Here is a 20,401-nt window from a genome sequence, read left to right as displayed (position 1 = left end):
AGAAATCTACAAGTTAGAAGTAGATGCAAAGTTTCTAAAAAATTTTCAAATCACACTACGACCAGAAGAGAAAGATGGCACTATTCACCAATGGTAATAAATTCATCCATCCACCTCTATCATTGTATTCCACCTAAATTATAAGGCGCTCAACTCAGCCCTTTGGTTATCTCAAACCTGGCTTACAGTCATTAGCTCATCCTGTGTCTGATACCATTTTAGATCTGAGAACACTTTTTTCACAGTATCCAGATGATAAATACCAACTGATTCAGCTGTGACAGTAAAGGTGAATGCACCTGTCATAAATATTCACTGGCTGATTTACACAAAAGACCACTTTATTTGTACAGTTGATGAGAAAAGCCATTGTATAACAAATGACACTGTTCAAATTCTTATCAAGAAAGCTTTATAAGCCTAGCACAGTGATTCTTCCTTACACAATGATGGCTAACATGACAGCAACTATTAATTATGGAAATGCACTGTACACAAGGGAGATGTGCAGCTCCAGCTGGACTCTGATGGTGCTACTGCTCTGCTTAAAGCCTTCAGCAAAGTGTTCACATTCCTGTGCACGTGTTGATATTTATTAACATGGTTAAGATCTAGACTGAGGAAAACAACAATTTAGCATGATGATTCGATAACAGTCCTTCATCCTACTTTCACAGCAGTGGGATTCCCTCTCATTAGTCAGTTTATATGTAATTCAGTGAACCTCCAAAGTAAAACAAACAAATAAAAAAACCCAATCCACATAGCTCTTTCATATTAGCATTTGGGAACTGCAAAGGAGCAGTTACCTGAACTATTTCGGCTGGGTGATCTAGCTTCAGAGACTAGAGCAGTAATTCAAACACATTACAAGTAAATTCAAACTCAAATGTTTAATTACCTATGTAATCTCATTTATATTATCAAAATTTCTGGAACCTAACAAATGGGGATGATATTTCTTGGGGGAAAATGAAAATTTGTAAATGGTAAGAATGACTGTTTTTTCCTCACTTGCTTGCAATTTTCTGAAATTTCTCACATCCCCAAAAAAGACAACAAATTTTCTCAGATTTCTTAATATCATTCAGTTGAGAAAAAGGACAAAAAATATACTTATATACTTTTATTAAAAGATGTTTCCATTTCAAACTGTAATAAAAGCAAGTAACTTCAATTTTGTTGTTTGCTATGAAGTATTGTTGCACCACTGAAATGTCTATGTAATACTTATTTTAAAGGATCATCCAAATATCATTTACATTAGCTACTTTTTGTTTCACACCATGTATTAATTATTAAAGATTATCCATTAAATAAGAAAAATCAATATAGATAGTCTCAAGTAGCTGAATCAATGTTGGGGGAGAGATATTAACTTTTGCAGTTTTCAAATCCTGCAAGACTTAAGTTTCCAACCTTACTAGTGATTGACACAAGATTTTTCCTTTAAGTTTCTCAGTATTTTTAACTGGAAAGAAAGAGGGAAAAAAAAGCAAAGGATAAAAAAGATAAATAAAATTGAAGCTAGAACTAATCCTTAAGAGTATCAGCTGCTACCTTAGCTTCTCAAAAATAGAAAGGGAATCAGACTGTGATCATCTCTCACTCGTGGAGGCTGACAAGGCAATATATTCTATAATCATGTACTTTTGACTGTATAACATGCTCTCTACCTCTTCGTTCAGTTTCTTTTTTACTACAGTTTGCATTAGAGATTTCCAAAAGGCTTCTATGAGTTGCCCTTGAGTAAAACAACCTCTTGGGGAAAAAAAAAAAAAAAAAAAAAAAAATTCCCTTCCTACTGCCCCCAAAGATGATAATGGCTTAGAGCCTGGTGCTGTATATCTTCAGCATTTACTCTCCTGTTAAAAAACATGCCAAACTTGAAAAATTATACTTAAATCCTATACAACTGTACAACAGGGCTCTATATCTCTGCCTAGATATATGCCTCTATTTAATAGCAAGTAATCTATACTTCTGTCTGTATGATACACCAACTCTCCCTGCATGTCACTACCGCTCCCTCTTGGTTTTCATAAGCATGAGGAACCATGCATCCTCTTCCAAGGAGGTGGTGAGGAACAGCAAATTGACTGTCCTTGCAGACTTCCTGTGATGGGTTGACCCTGGCTGGTTGCCAGGTGCCCACCAAAGCCGTTCTATCACTCCCCCTCCTCAACTGGACAGGGGAGAGAAAATATAACAAAGAGCTTGTGGGTCGAGATAAGGACAGGAGAGATCACTCACCACTTACCGTCACGGGCAAAACAGACTCAACTTGGGGAAAATTAACTCACTTTATTACAAATCAACCAGAGTAGGGTAATGAGAAATAAAACCAAATCTCAGAACACCTTCCCTCCACCCCTCCCTTCTTCCCGGGCACAACTTCACTCCCGGCTTCTCTACCAACCCCCCCCAGCGGCACAGGGGGACGGGGAATGGGGTTTACGGTCAGTTCATCACACGTTGTTTTCTGCCGCTTCATCCTCCTCAGGGGAGGACTCATCACACTCTTCCCTGCTCCAGCGTGGGGTCCCACCCACAGGAGACAGTCCTCCACGAACTTCTCCAACGTGGGCCCTTCCCACAGGCTGCAGTTCTTCACGAACTGCTCCAGCATGGGTCCTTTCCACGGTGTGCAGTCCTTCAGGAGCACACTGCTCCAACGTGGGTCCCCCACGGGGTCACAAGTCCTGCCAGAAAACCTGTTCCGTGGGCTCCTCTCTCCACAGATCCGCAGGTCCTGCCAGGATCCTGCTGCAGCGCGGGCTTCCCACAGGGTCACAGCCTCCTTCGGGAACCCACCTGCTCCGGCATGGGGTCCTCCACAGGCTACAGGTGGATATCTGCTCCACTGTGGACCTCCATGGACTGCAGGGGGACAGCCTGCCTCACCATGGTCTTCCCCACGGGCTGCAGGGGAATCTCTGCTCCGGCGCCTGGAGCATCTCCTCCCCCTCCTTCTTCACTGACCTTGGTGTCCGCAGGGTTGTTTCTCTTACATGTTCTCACTCCTCTCTCCGGCTGCCGAAAACTGCCTGTCCCAACTTTTTCCTTCTTAAAAATGTTATCACAGAGTGTTTTTTTTTTTTTTTTTTTTTTTTTTTTTTTTTTTTTTTTTTTCTATCGCTGATTGGCTCGGCCTTGGCCGGCGGCGGGTCCATCTTAGAGCCGGCTGGTATTGGCTCTCTCTCGAACATAGGGGAAGCTTCCAGCAGCTTCTTACAGAAGCCACCCCTGTAACCCCCCCCGCTACCAAAACCTTGCCACACGAAGCCAATACACTTCCTGGTAATAAACCAAGTGTGACTATGTGTGTTATAATCTTACTTAAGACAAATTGTTCTCTGCCTGTGCATCAATCTGCTACTCAATAATTTCTTCAGTTGATTAAAACTTTACACTGTGGAAACAGGAATATTTTATGAGTGGACTGGCGCTGTGAAGAACATAAGCTATGAAAGCGATGCTGATAAACTAAGACTTAGAAATACTGTAATAAATATTTTCTGGGTTTTTCCTGTCTCTCTGCTTCCTCTTTTTCTTGACTGGTTAAAACTCTCAGAGAGAAATTTTCTTTTCAATTTATGATACTACCTGACATTTGCGATGTTATTATGTCTAGCTAATGTCATTTTTCCAATGGTGGTGTAATTTCTTCCATTCAACATGCAAAGTACTTTCTTCAGTAGCTTCCTCGTTTGATAACTGTTCATTTATTTAGCTGCCAAAATACCAGTTTACAAAATCAATTTTAATACTTCTGAGAAGATATTAAAACAATGTGTTGAGAGTTGAAGAATACTTAGCAAACAGTAGTGGAGATCAGTACAAGGTTCAAGTATTCAAATATTCCTAGAATAAGTCACTTTTCTTCTGAACACTTGCAGACTGTGCATATACGAAAGAAATCTCATACCTCTGCAAAACTTCAAGATAGCACCTCATTTACAGCAATTACCCATTACACAAGTGTTAGGAGAACACCTACAGTTTTATTTTGACCTCAGCACCGAAATTCTAGATATAATAAAAAATTTGGTCTTCCTTCCTTACTGACACAATGCAGATGGCTGTCAGGCCAAACTTTCAAATACTTTATCCGTTCCATCCTTAAATATAGCAACATGAGCAAATGACAAACCCTCTCTCATCTTTCTACATATTCACTTATAGCTCCTGGCATGCATTTCCCCAACTATTACGTGGTTAAAAAGCAGAAGCATGGCCATTATTCAGCTAGAGAAATTTTATAGAATAGTTCAGTTGTCTCAGAAGTTTAATAATTTTAGGCTCAACCAAAATATATGTTCAATTTCCAGTGGTAATGTCAACCAGCAAAAGCAAGTTGTTATGAAAGTTCTCACAAACAGCTGCTAACTTGCAATATAATTAAGAGACATATTAAAGTTACACAGATGAAAAATACATGTTCCTTTCCTTATCTGGATGACATAATAAATACTAATGGAAAAGAAAAAAGTTCAATAATAAGCTTGAATTAATTATATGTTTATTGAGGCACAGTGAAGTAAATGAGTACGGGAAGTTGGCAAAGAGCCAGATGAGTAATAAACAGTTTTAAGCCCGTCTGGAGACAGACTTGAGAATATTATAGTCATCAGGCAGCTGAAAACAGCCTCAGGGTAATTATAAGCATTTGCAATCGATTAAAGAGAGCATGATTCTTTTATGAATCTTTATTAAACTTGCATTAAAACTTTAAATTATTTGAAAATGTTGTGTTTTCAAGCACATCTTTGTCAGTGGTCATCATATATTTATTTCTGGAAAATGTGTGTGCAGGAAAGTGTCAGTGGAATTACTTACTCTATATGGTTTTTAAAGGAGATGCTAGGAATCCAGGGCCCATAGGTACAGATGGGCATAATCTCAGAATATCACCCCTTTTACAACACAGGAGGCAGCCTTTCTGCAAGCAGCTAAGCCTTTTGAGTTCCAGATATACTACTCCTTTTTCAGGATCTTTAAAGAACAGCACTCCAATCCTATAGCATTACACTCAATTTATTTGAAAACAACTACCTTCCTAGGGAAGGGATGGGGAGAATGCTCTCTTTTATCTTCATAGTTTCACAGACCTCTTTACTTAGGCTAGAATCCTCAGTAATACAGATGTTACTGCTCTCCTCAAGACTGTATTTTACTTTGTGTCTTTCTCCAAAATCCTCCCTCAGATGGCGCTTGAGACATCTTTTTAGTGATATGACCACGTACCTCACACCACTGCCTTCATCCATCATGCACAAGTAATCTGAAAGCTCTGTGTATGCTGAGGAGCAAGAAGGGAAGTCCATGAGGAAATTTCTGCGAGACAGATGCCCTCTAAACTCTTTCCTGCTGCTAACCTCCTCCCTTCCCTTTCAGCAAAGTCTTCAATTACTTCTTCAACCTCCATTTGCTATGGGAACGCTTCCTTTAGCATCACAGAGTAAATCCCCTTCATAGCCTTAATGCTTTTTTTGTTTCTTTTCTTTACAAAAGTTAAAATTAAATTACCACGTAAGGGAATGGCAAATATCTATCGCCAAATACAAATAGTATTAGCAGGAAGGTCAAAAAACTGTAAGGAAAGTTATCTTAGTCCTGGAATGAGTAAATATCGCATAAATCAACAGTGATGGTTGCATATCAAAGGCATGCTGGTTTGAAAAAACACAAGGTTAGGCCAGAAATTTGGAGAGAGAAGTGGGGTTTCTTAACTTTTCTTTTTTAATATAAAATACAGAAGGGGTTTTAAAATATTACTGCCACCACTATAAAAGAGAATAGGAAATAAGACAAAATTCATTCTCCAGAAACAATCTTATTCCCCCAACCTTTCTAGATAAAGCACAGAATCTTTCTATCTGCTTTGGCACCAACAAAACATTAAAAATAAATGTTTTCAAACAGCTAGACTTTCTCTCTTTCATCTTAGAAATGCAGAGATACCTACACTGTAAATTGCACAAAATTCACAATTATGTTCTTGCAGTGATTGACTGGTTTCTTCATAAAGAATTTACTACTACAGAAAAGTATCTACATATTCCTGGAAAATACAGTGAACTGTAAACTGCCTGAAAAGACATGAATTGCAAAAGCTTGCCCCTGGTTGGTACACCACAGAGATAAAAACCAACAATATGCTGGGATTCTAGATCAATTACTCTGCTTATATAGCCTGGGCTCACACATTCAGATCTCAACTATGTCATTTGTTTTCCTCTGCGATTGAATGCGTAAGGGTCTTTTTCACGTTACTATTTGGGGACTGGCCATTGTCAGATGCCAGTCTGTGGGTGAGGCAGGATTTGCTGCATTTTGTTTGCTTTGAACTTGAAACCATAAAGTAAAGATGTAATAACTTGGCAAAGCTTGCTCAAAACGTTTACAGCTGTCAGTGTCTCTTTTTACAAATCTAAACTTTGCAATTTCCAAAGGTATAAGTTATACATTTATAGCGTCCAGTCTGAAAATGCCTTCACTGAAAAGGGTGCTGATGGTCCTAAGGAAGAGTTCAGAGACTTAGTGGAGGAACTGCCCAGTCTCTACACCCACTTGTAAGAAGGAGATACACAGCTACCCTCTGCAGCACAGTGATCCTATGGTTTGAGCTGAGCAGTCAAGAATGAAAAGAGTAGGAGCTGATTTGGCTGCTTAAATGAAGTAAAGTGGGCCTGTACATACTGTGCGGATAGTAATTTTAATAGCAGGTTGAGAAAGGCATCAATCTACTGCATAATTTTGCTGCATGTCATGCCACCTACTCTTTAAGTCTTCAAGAAGACTGTTCTTAACAGCATTTGAAGAAGTGCAGAATTGTCCTTGAACACTTTTAATATCCTCATATGAAATTTTCTGAAACAATATCAGATTTCATGTCCTGGGCAGGCCTTTATCTTGTTTTACCTCAAGGAACAAAACACACTGCATACAAGGGGCCTGACTGCATTATTTTCACTGGGAGTTTGATCTAGATCATCCCCAGCAGAGAACAAGGATGGGGGAAAAGACAACTCATTCTGATTTTTAAAAGTTCGTCTGCGTTTATACGGTAAAGATACAATCGTAGTAAATGAAATACAAACAAACATCACCTAAGTCTACTCAAGTTAAAATGTTCTCTTTTCTCACCTCCTCACTCATTAACTGTTACTGTGTGTTAGCCTCGTATTTGTTACTGGCAAGGCTCTACCACTGACAACAGACTATGGCTGTACTAAAATCTTTCACTAGTTGCTCAGCTTAACTAAGTCAACAGTGGCAAAATATTTTTTTGATTGTTATCAAGGTATCTTTTGTTTTGTGTTAGAATAGTCAGCCTACCTACAATTTTACTTGGAAAAAACCCATCAGTTAAAAACTTAGATGTCAATTATTTCAGAAATGCATTTCTACATCACTTCTTCAACACCCAGCTGGTTATGACTTAATGAAAGAATTGCTTCCTTCCAATACTTTAACTGTTGATAAAGAACCTTTAAGTAGACTTGAATCTTCTAGCATTTAGTTATAAGTAGTGTTCAAATGTTAAAACTGAATATACTCATCTACTTATATTCAAAAAAGGATAACATTGGGGAATTAACTCTTGGCCCTGCAGAAAGACACATTTCCAATTATAAACAATTCTCTAACTCTCTGATAATGAAAATTAATCTATGATAGACTGCTAGATAAAAATCAAAAGCAATTGAATTAATAGGATTAAAAAACTATGATATTGATAAATTGACACATAAATGGTTGCAGCCTCTTTTAAAGGTGCAATGGATCTGGTTTAGCACAGTATTTACTTTGGATATGGCCCAATTTTACTGTAGGAAAACTTATTTTAAATATGAAAGGCACATTTTCTTTCACAGAGTGAAATTATTACTGGAAATAATTTGAGCAATACAGCTAAAGTATTTTGTTATAAATCATTAAATCAAATCACTATACAAAATAATTTCTCAGAAAGGAAAGTATTGGAATTCTCCTGGTTGCTGGAACCAGTCAGTCTAACAGCATTTTCATGTTTTCTAACTTACAAAAAGATGGCAACACTAGGGGGTGGGGGGAAAAAAAAAAAAAAAAAAAGAATTAACACATATCAGAATCTATATTCCCATTAATTCTCAAGTGCCATTTACTGCTATGCAGGCATCACTTAATGTTATGATATGCACCTTGAGAAGGAAAGATCACCACATACAAAAAAAACCCACCAGGGCAAGGAATTGCTCTGTTTGCGTAAGTGTCAGTTCTGCAGAGGACTGTGCAGAACATATCAATAATGTCTTCCTAATATGAATTTAATTCTAATGCAAGTGTTGATCTCCCACCTACTTTAATGTTTAATACTAAATGTTACATTAAAATGTCTAATATTAATGCTGCAAGCAGTTAAACTGAGCAAACCTTCCAACCAGAATTTGATTTTAGGTGTGTATGAGCTGAGAAAAGAAATATATCTCATACTGCGGCAGATCCTCTCAGGCAAGCTGAGGAATGGGACTGGGATCTTCCAGAGAGAATTGCAACCACCCTTAGCTGCACTGACACTGACGAATGGGATGGCTTACCCCTGGGCTTCCACCCCATGTCTGCATGGCCAGTCTTGATTTCTTTCTAAAACAGGCACAGAAGCTAACAGTAATATTCCCTTTCTCAAGCTCTTCTGGGGTTCTTGGGCTAGCTCTCTTTTTTAAAACCCAAACTGATGCTGTTTTTTGTTGGGTTTTTTTTGTTGTTTGTTTGTTTTTTTTGTTTTGTTTTGTTTTTTGTTTTGTTTTTTTTAAGTATTTCACATCTATAGACCCATCTAAATGAATGGCTTTCTCAAACATCACAGAATCAGAGAATAATTAGAGTTGGATGCGACTTCAGGAGGTCACATAGTCCAACCTCCTGCTCAAAGCAGGGTGAATACTGAATTCAGACTTCTCCATTCTATAATCCATTAACAAGTGATTGCAGCTCCTCTTTTCATGCTCTGAATTTCTCCACCCCTCCCACTCTGCAAGCCCCTCTTTGGTCAATACAGTACCTGGGAAGAGAAAATGTGCATTGTTAACATACTGGAAACGCTTTGAGTATATCAATAATGTAGTAGGAAAAATGGAGAAAGCAACATAATTTGTTAAGATTTATAATACACTCCTGGCAATATTACTCTCCGGGGACTGCTAAGAAAATAATGTCATCACAGGTACGAGGAAAACTATTGCCATAGATCAAAAACTGGCTAAGAGAATTAAGAACAGGCAAAATACTGTGTTAAGCCTAATGATTTCACCTGAAACAGGGTAGTCAGGAATTAGAGAGGCATTCCAGTACAAGCAAGAAGAGGGATTGGAGAGACAGAAAACAACTCTCATGGTAATGGAAATAATAAGAGAGGCCTCGGGTTAGAGATGGTGATCTGAAACTGCTGCTCTCTTGTTCCTTATTAAAAGTGGAGGAGGACATAGTCAATGAAATCAGCAACATAAAATTTTACAAAGAAACTGTAAGAAGCAAACCGAGAATATAGAAACTGCTTGCTGCCCTCGGATGGCTGCTGAAATCAAGGATTTTGTACAATTTAAGGAAACATTATACCTTTGCACAGATAATAACCCTATTCAGAATTGCAGGTTAACTTAAAACTCAGGTTGCATTTAAAGTCTTTCTATATATGGTATTAGTTCCAAACTATGCACACGCACAAACAACAACAAAAAAAGACAACACCCCCCCCCCCCAAGCCCCACAAAAACCCCACCCAAAATACCCAAACCACACAAACAGTCAGAAAGGGGACAGACTGCTCAGTATATACTAACTGCAGAATTTTTTTTTTTTGCACCTTTTCCTGATGTACATGATAGTGATCACTGACCAGAATCAGATTACCAATCTGTCTTGGCCAGTATGGCATTACTTGTAGACTACTGAATTCAGAATGCCATAGAGGCTGGTAGAAAGACTTAGGATCTGCCACATGTCACATCTGTGGATGATGTGTCACTGAATAAGCTACTGGTCTGAAACTTATTCCTTGCAGGCAGGCATCTGTGTTACCTAAGTCAGACAATAATGAGATTCTTACCCAGAAATTAAGGACAAAATGACATGGTGACTGAACTGCATTCTCAAATTAAAGAATGAAACTTGAAAAATTTAAAACTAGTATTTACAAATATAATTATTAAAAATATTAATTATAAAATTTGTTTGAGGCTTTTAAACTCAAAACTACATGCAAAAAGATATCTTTTAGCTGCAAGATTATGGTCGTCTTCATAGGTACATTGGTACTTAAATGCACAAACTCATAAAACACAAACAAAAATACTCTTTGCTGCAAGCTTTTTGGATGGGTGTTTTTTTGTGTGTGCTCCTTATCCTATGGCTCGTGCTTTTAGGTGCTGCTTTGTTATAAATAGGAATTCTCCTTTTCATCATTTTTTATCGTTCTAATTTAAGAATTTATTATGTAGCCAGGGAACAAAAATCAATAACACCTGACCTGAATGAACCAGATATTATGCACAGCAAATCGCTGAAGTGAGCATTTTTCCATAACTTAAAGATTTAACTTTGAAAATAAGTTTTAAAATGTTCACCCAAACCAGTCATGATTACTTATGAATAATGGATGCACCTGAAGAAAACAGGTCTGGTTTCAAAGCAATTTTCCATAGAAAAAAGATCATAAAATTAGTTAACTAATGCACCTATACTAGAGAAATATGCCCAGCTCTCCTCTCAGCTGTAGAAAATATCTGTACCAAACTAAGCTGAGTCATCGAGCTGGATGGTGCAGTCTTGTGATGCTGCTGTCTGTCACACTTACTCTATCACACAACAACCTTCAATTCAGCACCTTTCAGGAACACTGAATGAACTCAAAAAAGAAGGAACATTGTCTTCTCCAAGCCCACCTCCTGAAGTTATTCACTCTACAGAAGTTCTCTCTATGAGTTTTATATTTATGAACAGCAGCTCATTCTTGCTGAGGCCTCTGACCTACATTCACCACTGCTTCAGCTTCTGGCCATCAAATATATGCCAAGAAACAGGAGAGATTCACCACGCAATGAAGAATTCTACAGAATGTAAAATCTTACACGTTGCCTCTTGAATTGTCATCTCATATTTCTACAGTCCAAAAAACAAGAGAGCTTGCTAAAAATTTTTATGCTTCATAAACACTGGCAGAATAGAATGCCAGATAAGTTCTCAATTTATCAGCTAACTCTAACAAAGAAATTATCAAATAAACCTGTAAACGTTGATGGATTTTAGAAATAGATTTCTCTGAGGTGCTGTGAAATGCTGACAGAACTATAAATGTTCACAAGCAAAACATAATCTATTGGAAGACTATAAAGATGTAATGTGACTGCTTTCAACAGAATTATGGATTTGACAAAAATCGCCCTGCTAAATAAATACTTACCATAGTCGTTATCATAAAAAATAATGAATTTCTGCCAGGCATATTCTGTGACCACCCTCAAGATGACATCATTTAAGTAGACAGGGGGGCGGACGGAGAGCGTGTAGTCATCGTTGCGGTTGCTCCTGGTGAGCCCGCAGCCACTCCTTGGCGTTCCTGCTGTTGAGCGCTGGATGAAGAGGTGAGGGATGTGCATGGCATCTGCCAGCGACTGCAGGGATCCCGCTGACGTGCAGCCGATGGAGCTGACAAGGGCCAGGATGCCTTGGTTCATCAGGTCACAGGCTGTAATAAAACACAGCGATATTCGAGGTGAGAGTGGTTCAGTGCATAGGACCTATTTTGGTGTTGAAATGCAGACACTGGGAATGGAAACACAACAGGTTTGATCAAGTGAAATATGGATAAAATTTTGCATGTTGAGTAGTTCAGACCTAAAATGCATCAAAATCATGAGGCTTCTCTATTCACTTTGTGCTGTCTTGTGGTGAAAGCTGGAAGACTGCCCTGTCCACCTTGCCCAGAAATGAATTATCCCTTGAAAATGAGACCCACTCCTGGGTCTTCTGAGTAATAAGAACCGATTCCAGCTACCAAATTAACATGACCACCCAAGGAGATAAGCACTCTTCAAAGTCTAGCACAACAGCTCCATGAATAGGATCTTTGCATTATACAGAGAAAACTGGAAGAAATCACAGCTCAGACTTGCTGTCAACATTTGAAGCCAACTGAATATGATTATGTACATTAACTTGTCCAAGCAAAAACTGAGTTGCTTTTGGGTTTTAAGAGATATATGAAATAATCTTATGCAACTACTTATTTTTCTTTAAAAAAAAAAAAAAAAGCAAAACAACAAAAACACACAAAAAACCCCAACAAAAAAGTTAGTCTTACAAATAGCAAAATGTTTTCAAAATTCAGTGAACAGTTTATATACATTTACTCTCCTCAATTCCATAAGAAAGGCATGAACTTGCTTATGCAAAAGATAACACCTTGTAACTAATGTTCCTGTTAATGAGGGCTAGTTACAGAAGAGAGTCTGAAGTACAATACCAATGACATCCACATTAATACCAAAGGCGTTTATCATGATTAATGTTAATGCAATCAATAAATATCAAAAGAATTAATAATGATTAGGTCTGTAATTTTGAAGGATTACCCTGCGAAATAAAGCAGAGTCAAGTGTTTAAATTGGGTTTCTAACAGACTTGAGAGCTTGAATGAAGAAACAACACGGGTTTGTAGCATAATTCCCCAGAGCACACCCCAGGCTAAATTCTGAAATACTCAATTTGCCACTCGCAAAGCTACACATGCAGTTAGCCTGCATTTACACATGTAAATTAGGTAATGGGATGGTAAAGAGTAATATGTATTTACGTATGAATATCTAATACTAAACTATGCAATTACTTATTCTGCAGGAATATTCTGCATACACAACAGGTGCAGGCAAAAACAAGAAACCCACATGTGAGAATATATTCCCCTAAAAATACAAAAACATATTTTCGCACCAGACCTGTTGTCTCATATCATATGGCTCCTACAGTGAGTAATGTTTTACTTCGCAAACACTTATTGATCTCAATGGGAATATTTACTGTGTGAGGAATGGAGTTGCACATTCAGGACAAGTGGAGATTGACTTTGTAGCCAAAAGGACAGCACAGGCGGTCATGAATGCAGAGAACCACCTTCTCCTAAAGCCAGTGCATCTTTCTCATTAAAATACAGAGGTCTGGAACATGCCGTGGTGAGCTCCCAGAGCATACTGATGCCGCTGAGGCTCCGTCTGATGGGAACACTTCTGAATTCCTTCATGCAGATAAATGTGGGAGGGTGAGCATTCCCACAGAGAAGTTTCAGTGTTTTGGTTTAGGATGAAGTGTTCCCTCTGTACATGCTCTGAATATAGCTCAGCTTTTGGCCCAGCTTCTGGGCTTCAGGTTAAAGGTAATACATTTTCAATAATCACAAGTATTGTTTTTCAGAAAAATATCAAATATCATTAGTAATTGGAAAAAAATTATCAGTATCTCACAACTTTCTAATATTCAGAACATTTCAAAACAATCTTATTAGCTATTCATCTTTTATGCTGCTTGATACATTCTTCATCATCACCTTCAACAAAGATAAAAGGCTTGTCAAGTTATCTTTTTAGCGAAATGCTGAATCTCTTTCTTGATATGGTTCTCCTGCACCAAGTACTGCAATATCTAGGTTGCATATCCCAGTAAGAAAGCTACTGCTTCAGAAACAAACTATTTTTATTGATATATTGATCTATCCATCAACAAATACCTGTAGCTATCTATATGTCATTAGATATCTTTATAGCTAGATATCAATAGATTAATAAAATTGATGTCAGGTTTTGCAAAAGCCTGCTTTTAATTCAACGAAAATTTAAGTCTACATGATCCTGATGCCACCTGTTCAAATAAAATATGTAGTGTGACCCTCCAGTCTCTTAAACATGACTTTTAAAAACATAGCAGAGTCGAACTGCATACAAAATCACTTGAAAATGTCTAATTTTCCAGGCATACTTTCAGACTGAGAATAACCAGTACACTCCCCATAATGCTATGAAGTGGGAAATACGCTTTTTGTGAAAATTGTTATTGAAACATGAAGGGGAAGAAAACAGCACGGAACATTTAGCTCCACGGGGCTGAATGCCAATACTGGCAAACAAACTGAATAAAGGATTAAAATCTTCTCTCTTGACACTGCACCACATTTGTTACAATAGCCTCAGGACTGAAGTTGCCTGAGTGGCTCTTTCTTCTATGATACGCTTATGAGAATTGCGTGTGCTGGATTGGGGCAATATGCACTTAATTATGCTCGCAAATAGACCTTATTCCTGTACACTTAGAGACTAATACACAGAGAGTTAGCTGCTGGAGAAAGGGCTGTTATCTGAGGCAGGCTTTTCCAGAAAATGAGTGCATGAGTTGCAGAGTTTGTCTCTGAGTCAGTCTGACTGGATTATTCTTTGAACAGAAATATAATTTCTACAATATATACATATACAAAGTAAAGCCTAGACGATATGTCAAACTATCATGTACAATATTCATACATTCCTTAGCCAAGCAGAACTTCTCTAGGCTCCAGCAGAAGATTTGATTAGTAAAAAGCATAAGACTGAGGTCTATATGTTTTCTTAAACCCTTTTTCCCCCCTCACAAACAAAAGCTCTATTAAATCCTTTTCCTAGTGATCCAAATATTTCAACTGTCTCTTATCAATTGACTAAAAGCTCTAGTTCAAACATATTTTAAATCCTGGTTGTATTCCCTTCTTGAGCCTGAAATATTGAAGTTATGTTTTCTCCCACCTGCATTAAAAAATCCACACACTCATATATTATATATAAAAGGACTTAAATGCTATCTTGCCATTCAAAACTCTGTTGCAATTTAATTTACTACAACCTCCTCAGAGATTCTATTTCCAAGATGGTATTTAGCCTACTGCCAACATGATCAAGGAATCTTAGTTTACCATCAACTAGAAAAAGAAACATGTTGCTGTGTCTTTTAAGTCCTCAGTCAGGACAGTAGAAATGTCAAATTCAAATGGACTTGGACATAGCTCCACTGCAAGTTTAACAAAGAAGGAACAGAAAATTAGTAATACTGTTTGTAAAACACTACTGTTCCATACTGTAAGTTATGTTTAAACATAAGTTGTCCAGACATTAATTCACCCTCACAGCCACCAGATAGAAGATGCTATCAAAAACTGGAACTTCACCAGCTAAAGGAATAAAACCGATCACAGCATTTTACACATTGCATAGAGAGAATATCAAGAATGTCTATAAAATAAGATAATTTAAAATGTTTCTCCATTGTAGATATACATAGCACATATAGCACACAGCATGTATAGCACACACTGGCATGCACCCAGCATTACATTTAACTCTTCAGCTTATCTTGTCTTTCTCAAAATGCGAAGTTACTGGACTTCCAACACCAATGGGCTGATTGCCAGTAACAAAAAAGCAATCTTTTACAGTAAAATATATTCTAAGTTAGTTTGGCATGGCATCTAAAGAAAATAAAAAAAACTATTTTTGTATTCAGTATGCTATTTTTTAAAATAAAGAGCATAGCCAATGCAATTTGAAATAAATAATTTACATCTAGGCTATCAGCTTGTATAAGCACTTCCAGCAAAGCAGAATTTAAATGGCTGTGGTTACAAATGTGTCCTTAAAATGTATTCTCTGTAAAATGGAAACAATGGTAGGTCCTTAAATAACTACTAGTTGCTGTAATTCAGAAAAAAAAAATCTATAAATAAGAGCAAGTTTAAAAACAGATGCAGGAATAAATAAGAAGCACAAAAAAAAAAAAAAAAAAGGACTGCTGAGATTTAACTATTGCTATGAATGTGAACATTTTCTTACTTATTTCTCCCTTTTTCTTCCTGATAATAAATCATATCAAAACACCCTCATACCCACAAACTGATGAGCCAAACTGAAAAAAAAATAGTATAAGATGTCTGGAGTCTTCAGTAACAGCCTAATTTTGCTCCCATTTAAATTGCTACTTAGACTAAGTCAGACCAACTCTTAACATTATTTTTTTCAAAATGCTAAATACTGTGCATAAAGAGTGGGTAGTATCCCTTTAAATAATCAGAGATGTATTCTAGGGTCCTTTTCATCTTCTATAATTTAGAAACTACCAGGATCCTTCCAGAACTGTAGTGTTGTTTGACCAAGTATAGATTTAATTTCTGTTCACTCAACATAAACCCTGTTCCCAGAGTCCTGGTCCCATGGGCCTGACTTGGACATCCCAAAGTCATTCCCCTGGATGTCCTTTTTAAAGCTGGCATCATTTCAATCTCAGTGCTCCTGGGTGTTTTCCACATATTACCCACATAGAGCAGTGCCTCAAAGCTATTTATCTGAATGTGAAGCTGGGGGAGGGGGGAGAAACTCTCGTCACTGATATCTCTGTTTTGGGATGGAGAGTGAGGGGTTATAAAAATTGTTTTCCCCTGTGCATCTGCTCTGTGTTTTGGAAGTGCTCCAAGGACTCTGAAACCAGGAGGGCTCCATACAATTGGGCAAGATTAGTGTTCTCTTGATTTCTGTAGAAGGTGAGTACAGCCTTTCCACAGAAACATTTTTTTAATCTTCTTACTCTCTTTTGGGTCCTGTACAATTCACCACTAGATGGATCACAGGTTCCCTGGAAGGATACTCAGATTTGTTCCCCATTCCAGCAAAATAGCCAGGAACCTACAATCTGGTCAGAGGTCAGGGAGAAAAATCTAGTCCATAAGAACCTCAGGTTTTCCCCATACATTAGCCATGAAGAGAGTATTTACAGATTTATTAATGTAGACTGGAAGTTCATCATCCCTTCCATTACCCTATTTGTACTAATCCACATCCAAATCAGGATAAACAGCTGATTCAAGGGGCAAAATACAACATCAGGTGACTTGAACATCTACAAATGGATATTAGGCAATCAGAACTTCTATGTAGCTTTGAAAATATAAGTTATTATTTCTTGTTTACTTTGAGAATAATATGCTGCTAACTGCTCCTCAAATCCTTTCTTAGTTTCAGGATGCTGATGAAGACTGAGGGACTGTAACATGCAAATCCCGTGTTGCAAAGGGTAAGGAATAAGCTTAAAGTCTAGATTTCTTTCACCGAGGTGTTCTGCTCCCTCCTCATCAAGTGGCCATGCTAACCACAATGCAATTTTTTTGGTCTTTGTCACCTTTAAACAACAGTCCCAAAACATTCATGAACTCATTGCAGAAAGATAATGTATTCAAATGAAAAAAAGCCACAAACACTTACAAGAAGTTTGAACAGATAAACTACAGGTCTTTTTGTTTCATGTTCATAATCTCAGATGCAAGAAGTATGGATAAAATGTGATTATGAGACCCATGATCAAGTGAGCCTGGCCTCAAATTTTCAATAAATCTTTTTAGTCACTTTTGGATAGCAGTTCTGCTCTTGCAAATTACTTTTCCTTCATAACACAATAGTTCATCCCAGACTTAGAACTGAATTATTTCAAGATGAGTGACAGCACGTTTTTAATATTCCCTGAAAACTATTCAGAAGGAAATAAGGGTAAGATGGGGGAAAAAAAAATATTATTGACTGGATTTAAAGAATATTCTCCTCTACAGTGCAGATAACAGTCTATCCCATTCCTTTTCTTGATGGCATTATAGAAAGCCACTTCATTTACATCTTCTCTGTAAATGTTAGCCAATCTCCCCCTCTTCTCCACTACATTATACTTGGACTGCTAACAGTATTTTATATTCACTTGTAATTAACCTTTAAGGGATTTTAGTTTGTCCTGACTGTAAAACAAACTTGTGTTTGAGTCTTAACAGCTGTGCTTCCTAAGCCTTGGGATTTCTTTGTTTGGGAAAAATAATCCAAACTTCTAATATCTAAGAGTAAAAAATATTACCAGAGAGAGCATTTGCATCTCCGTTGCACAAAACACCACAACCACTTTTGTATGTTTTTGTTGAAAAGCATTTTGTAAGTCTTTTCTGGGTCAGATTTCTTCCTGTATACAGGCTTTGCCGATTATGATAAAGTTAAATCCATCACATTAAAATTTAATAATTCATCTGAGCCTTGAAAAAATAAACTAGAAGTCTCACAAGTTTGGAGGGAGGCAAGCTTTATACACAAAAGATACTTTGACACCATCTCTTGCAGCATGCAATGTGAGAGCTTGAAAGAAGCACAACTTGCAAAGGCTACCAAATGGAAGGCTTCACAAGTTCTCTTTTTGGACAAAAGTCCAGATTTTTTTTTTTTTTTTTCTTGCAAGCCAACCTACAGCTCTTCTGTTCAATTCTACAGAGGCACACAGAGGGCATGTGTCTTGCCAGATTACCACACCGGGCAGAGAAACAACAGTACAACTACTTATACTTTTCACATCTGGTTTCGCCTGGTATTCAACAATTGCTTCCAGGCTTTGTCTCAGAGGAGTGATGGCTCCCAGCCCTTCAAGAAGCCTGAACTGCTTTGAAAAACTTTAAAAAACCCCCAACATTTTAAAGAAGTTACACAGCCACAAATCTTCAGCTGAAGAATAGCTTTAGCTGCCATCTCCTCTAGCACATGAGTATACCCCCCAGAAAGTGCTACAGCTTTTCAGGGTTCCTATGGCTGAGAGATAAGAAGAGCCTGTAGTGCTGACTGACCTGGAAAGAGGACACTGTGACAGCCAGCACTGTTATAGAAAGGTTCAATATGACTGCTAATGGGTGAAGAGGGGCAGGGAAAGAAGGAGGTTAAGTCAATTAAAGCCAGGCAGTGACATTCATTGGAGAAAGGGCTAGAGACGCATCACAAAATTGACCTCTAGGATCCTGGCGTTCCAACAGGGATGTCTATCTGCAAAGTTAATGTAACTGTCCTAGTTTCAGCTGGGATAGAGTTAACCGTCTTCCTAGTAGCTGGTACGGTGCTATGTTTTGAGTTCAGTATGTGAAGAATGTTGATAACACACTCATGTTTTCAGTTGTTGCTAAGTAGTGTTTAGACTAATGTCAAGGATTTTTCAGCTTCTCATGCCCAGCCAGCGAGAAAGCTGGAGGAGCACAAGAAGTTGGCACAGGACACAGCCAGGGCACCTGACCCAAACTGGCCAACAGGGTATTCCATACCATGGGACGTCCCATCTAGTATAGGAACTGGGGGAAGTGGGGGCGGGGAATCGCCGCTGGGGGACTAGCTGGGTGCTGGTTGGCGGGTGGTGAGCAATTGCACTGCACATCATTTGTACATTCCAATCCTTTCATTATTGCTGTTGTCATTTTATTAGTGTTATCATTATCATTATTAGTTTCTTCTTTTCTGTTCTATTAAACTGTTCTTATCTCAACCCGTGGGTTTTGCTTCTTTTTCCCAATTTTCTCCCCCATCCCACTGGGGGGGGGGGGGGGGGGAGAGTGAGTGAGCGGCTGCGTTGTGCTTAGTTGCTGGCTGGGGTTAAACCACGACAGTAACCCACTGGAAAATAAGAAATGCAAGGAAATCCAGGTCTAGATTCCAAGAATGAATCCAAAATCCTCCTTTTTTTCTGTGCTGATCCCTCACTGACACAAGCCAAATCTCACCTACTGGCAGCATCCTTGCTCAAAGTGTTGCATGAACAATTTCCATTCATCCATTCAGCAAAATGAAAACTTTTCCTTTCATGTGTAACTATTGGTAGATTACACTTGATTACCTATTTAATGATGAAGCATATACTACTTTGGTCTACTGTGCAACTTCCTCCATCCCTTACTTTGTTCATCGTCGCCCTTGCACTGTTGCTGAATCTTTTAATTTCCTTAACCAGCACTGTTTGAGAAGTTATTAAGCAGCACATAGTGTCTGATACCCTTTTTAATAGCTAGCTTGCCTGCTGCAGAGCAGACAATTGCTGCATAGCAGCAATTATATGGAAACAAAAGGGCTGAGTCTTAAAGCAGCTTAAAATAAAATTAAAGACAATTTTATCAAAAGATAACATCATGACAAAATCATATGGATTTACTCTAGCTCTGTGTTCTCTGAAAGTCTGTGTAGAAGTGTTGGGGAAAAAACATCAACAACAAAACCTGTTTAAACCTTGAGCATCAACAATTCTCATTTTATGGACTTGCTCAAAACAAGCCAGGGCAACATTCTTGTTAAGAGAATAAAACACTGAACTTCATGCCATTTGACAAAAATTACACTTTCCTTGCCACCTATTAGTCAGATTGTCAGGTAATTTTCCCTTCCAGCCTTTCTATCTTGGATCTAACTTTACCCTCCTGTGTGCTTTTTTCTTCCCCTGAGCATTGCAGAACATTGGCTTTCATCCTCCCATGGCCTGTTCTCCCTTTCTCCTTAGGATCTACTCCAGCCAGGTAAAG

The 20,401-nt window shown here is 38.1% G+C and overlaps 1 protein-coding gene across 5 annotated transcripts in view; it reads right to left on the bottom strand.

Moving 5' to 3' along the window:
• The window catches only part of GRID2 (glutamate ionotropic receptor delta type subunit 2), a 740,237-nt gene that overhangs the window by 298,845 nt on the left and 420,991 nt on the right, over window positions 1–20,401 (bottom strand). For all 5 annotated transcript variants that reach the window (XR_003924278.2, XR_003924280.2, XM_030020238.2 and 2 more), the window contains one exon: window positions 11,444–11,728. Coding sequence is in view for 3 of the 5 variants with exons in the window: in XM_030020238.2 (XP_029876098.1) it covers window positions 11,444–11,728 (285 nt within the window). In the remaining 2 variants the exon portion in view is untranslated. The remainder of the gene's footprint in view (window positions 1–11,443; window positions 11,729–20,401) is intronic.

The sequence above is a fragment of the Aquila chrysaetos genome, chromosome 1, assembly GCF_900496995.4.
Source record: "Aquila chrysaetos chrysaetos chromosome 1, bAquChr1.4, whole genome shotgun sequence".
Lineage (NCBI taxonomy): Eukaryota > Metazoa > Chordata > Aves > Accipitriformes > Accipitridae > Aquila > Aquila chrysaetos.
Note: the sequence above shows the minus strand (reverse complement) of the source record. Positions and strands in the feature narration are given on the sequence as shown.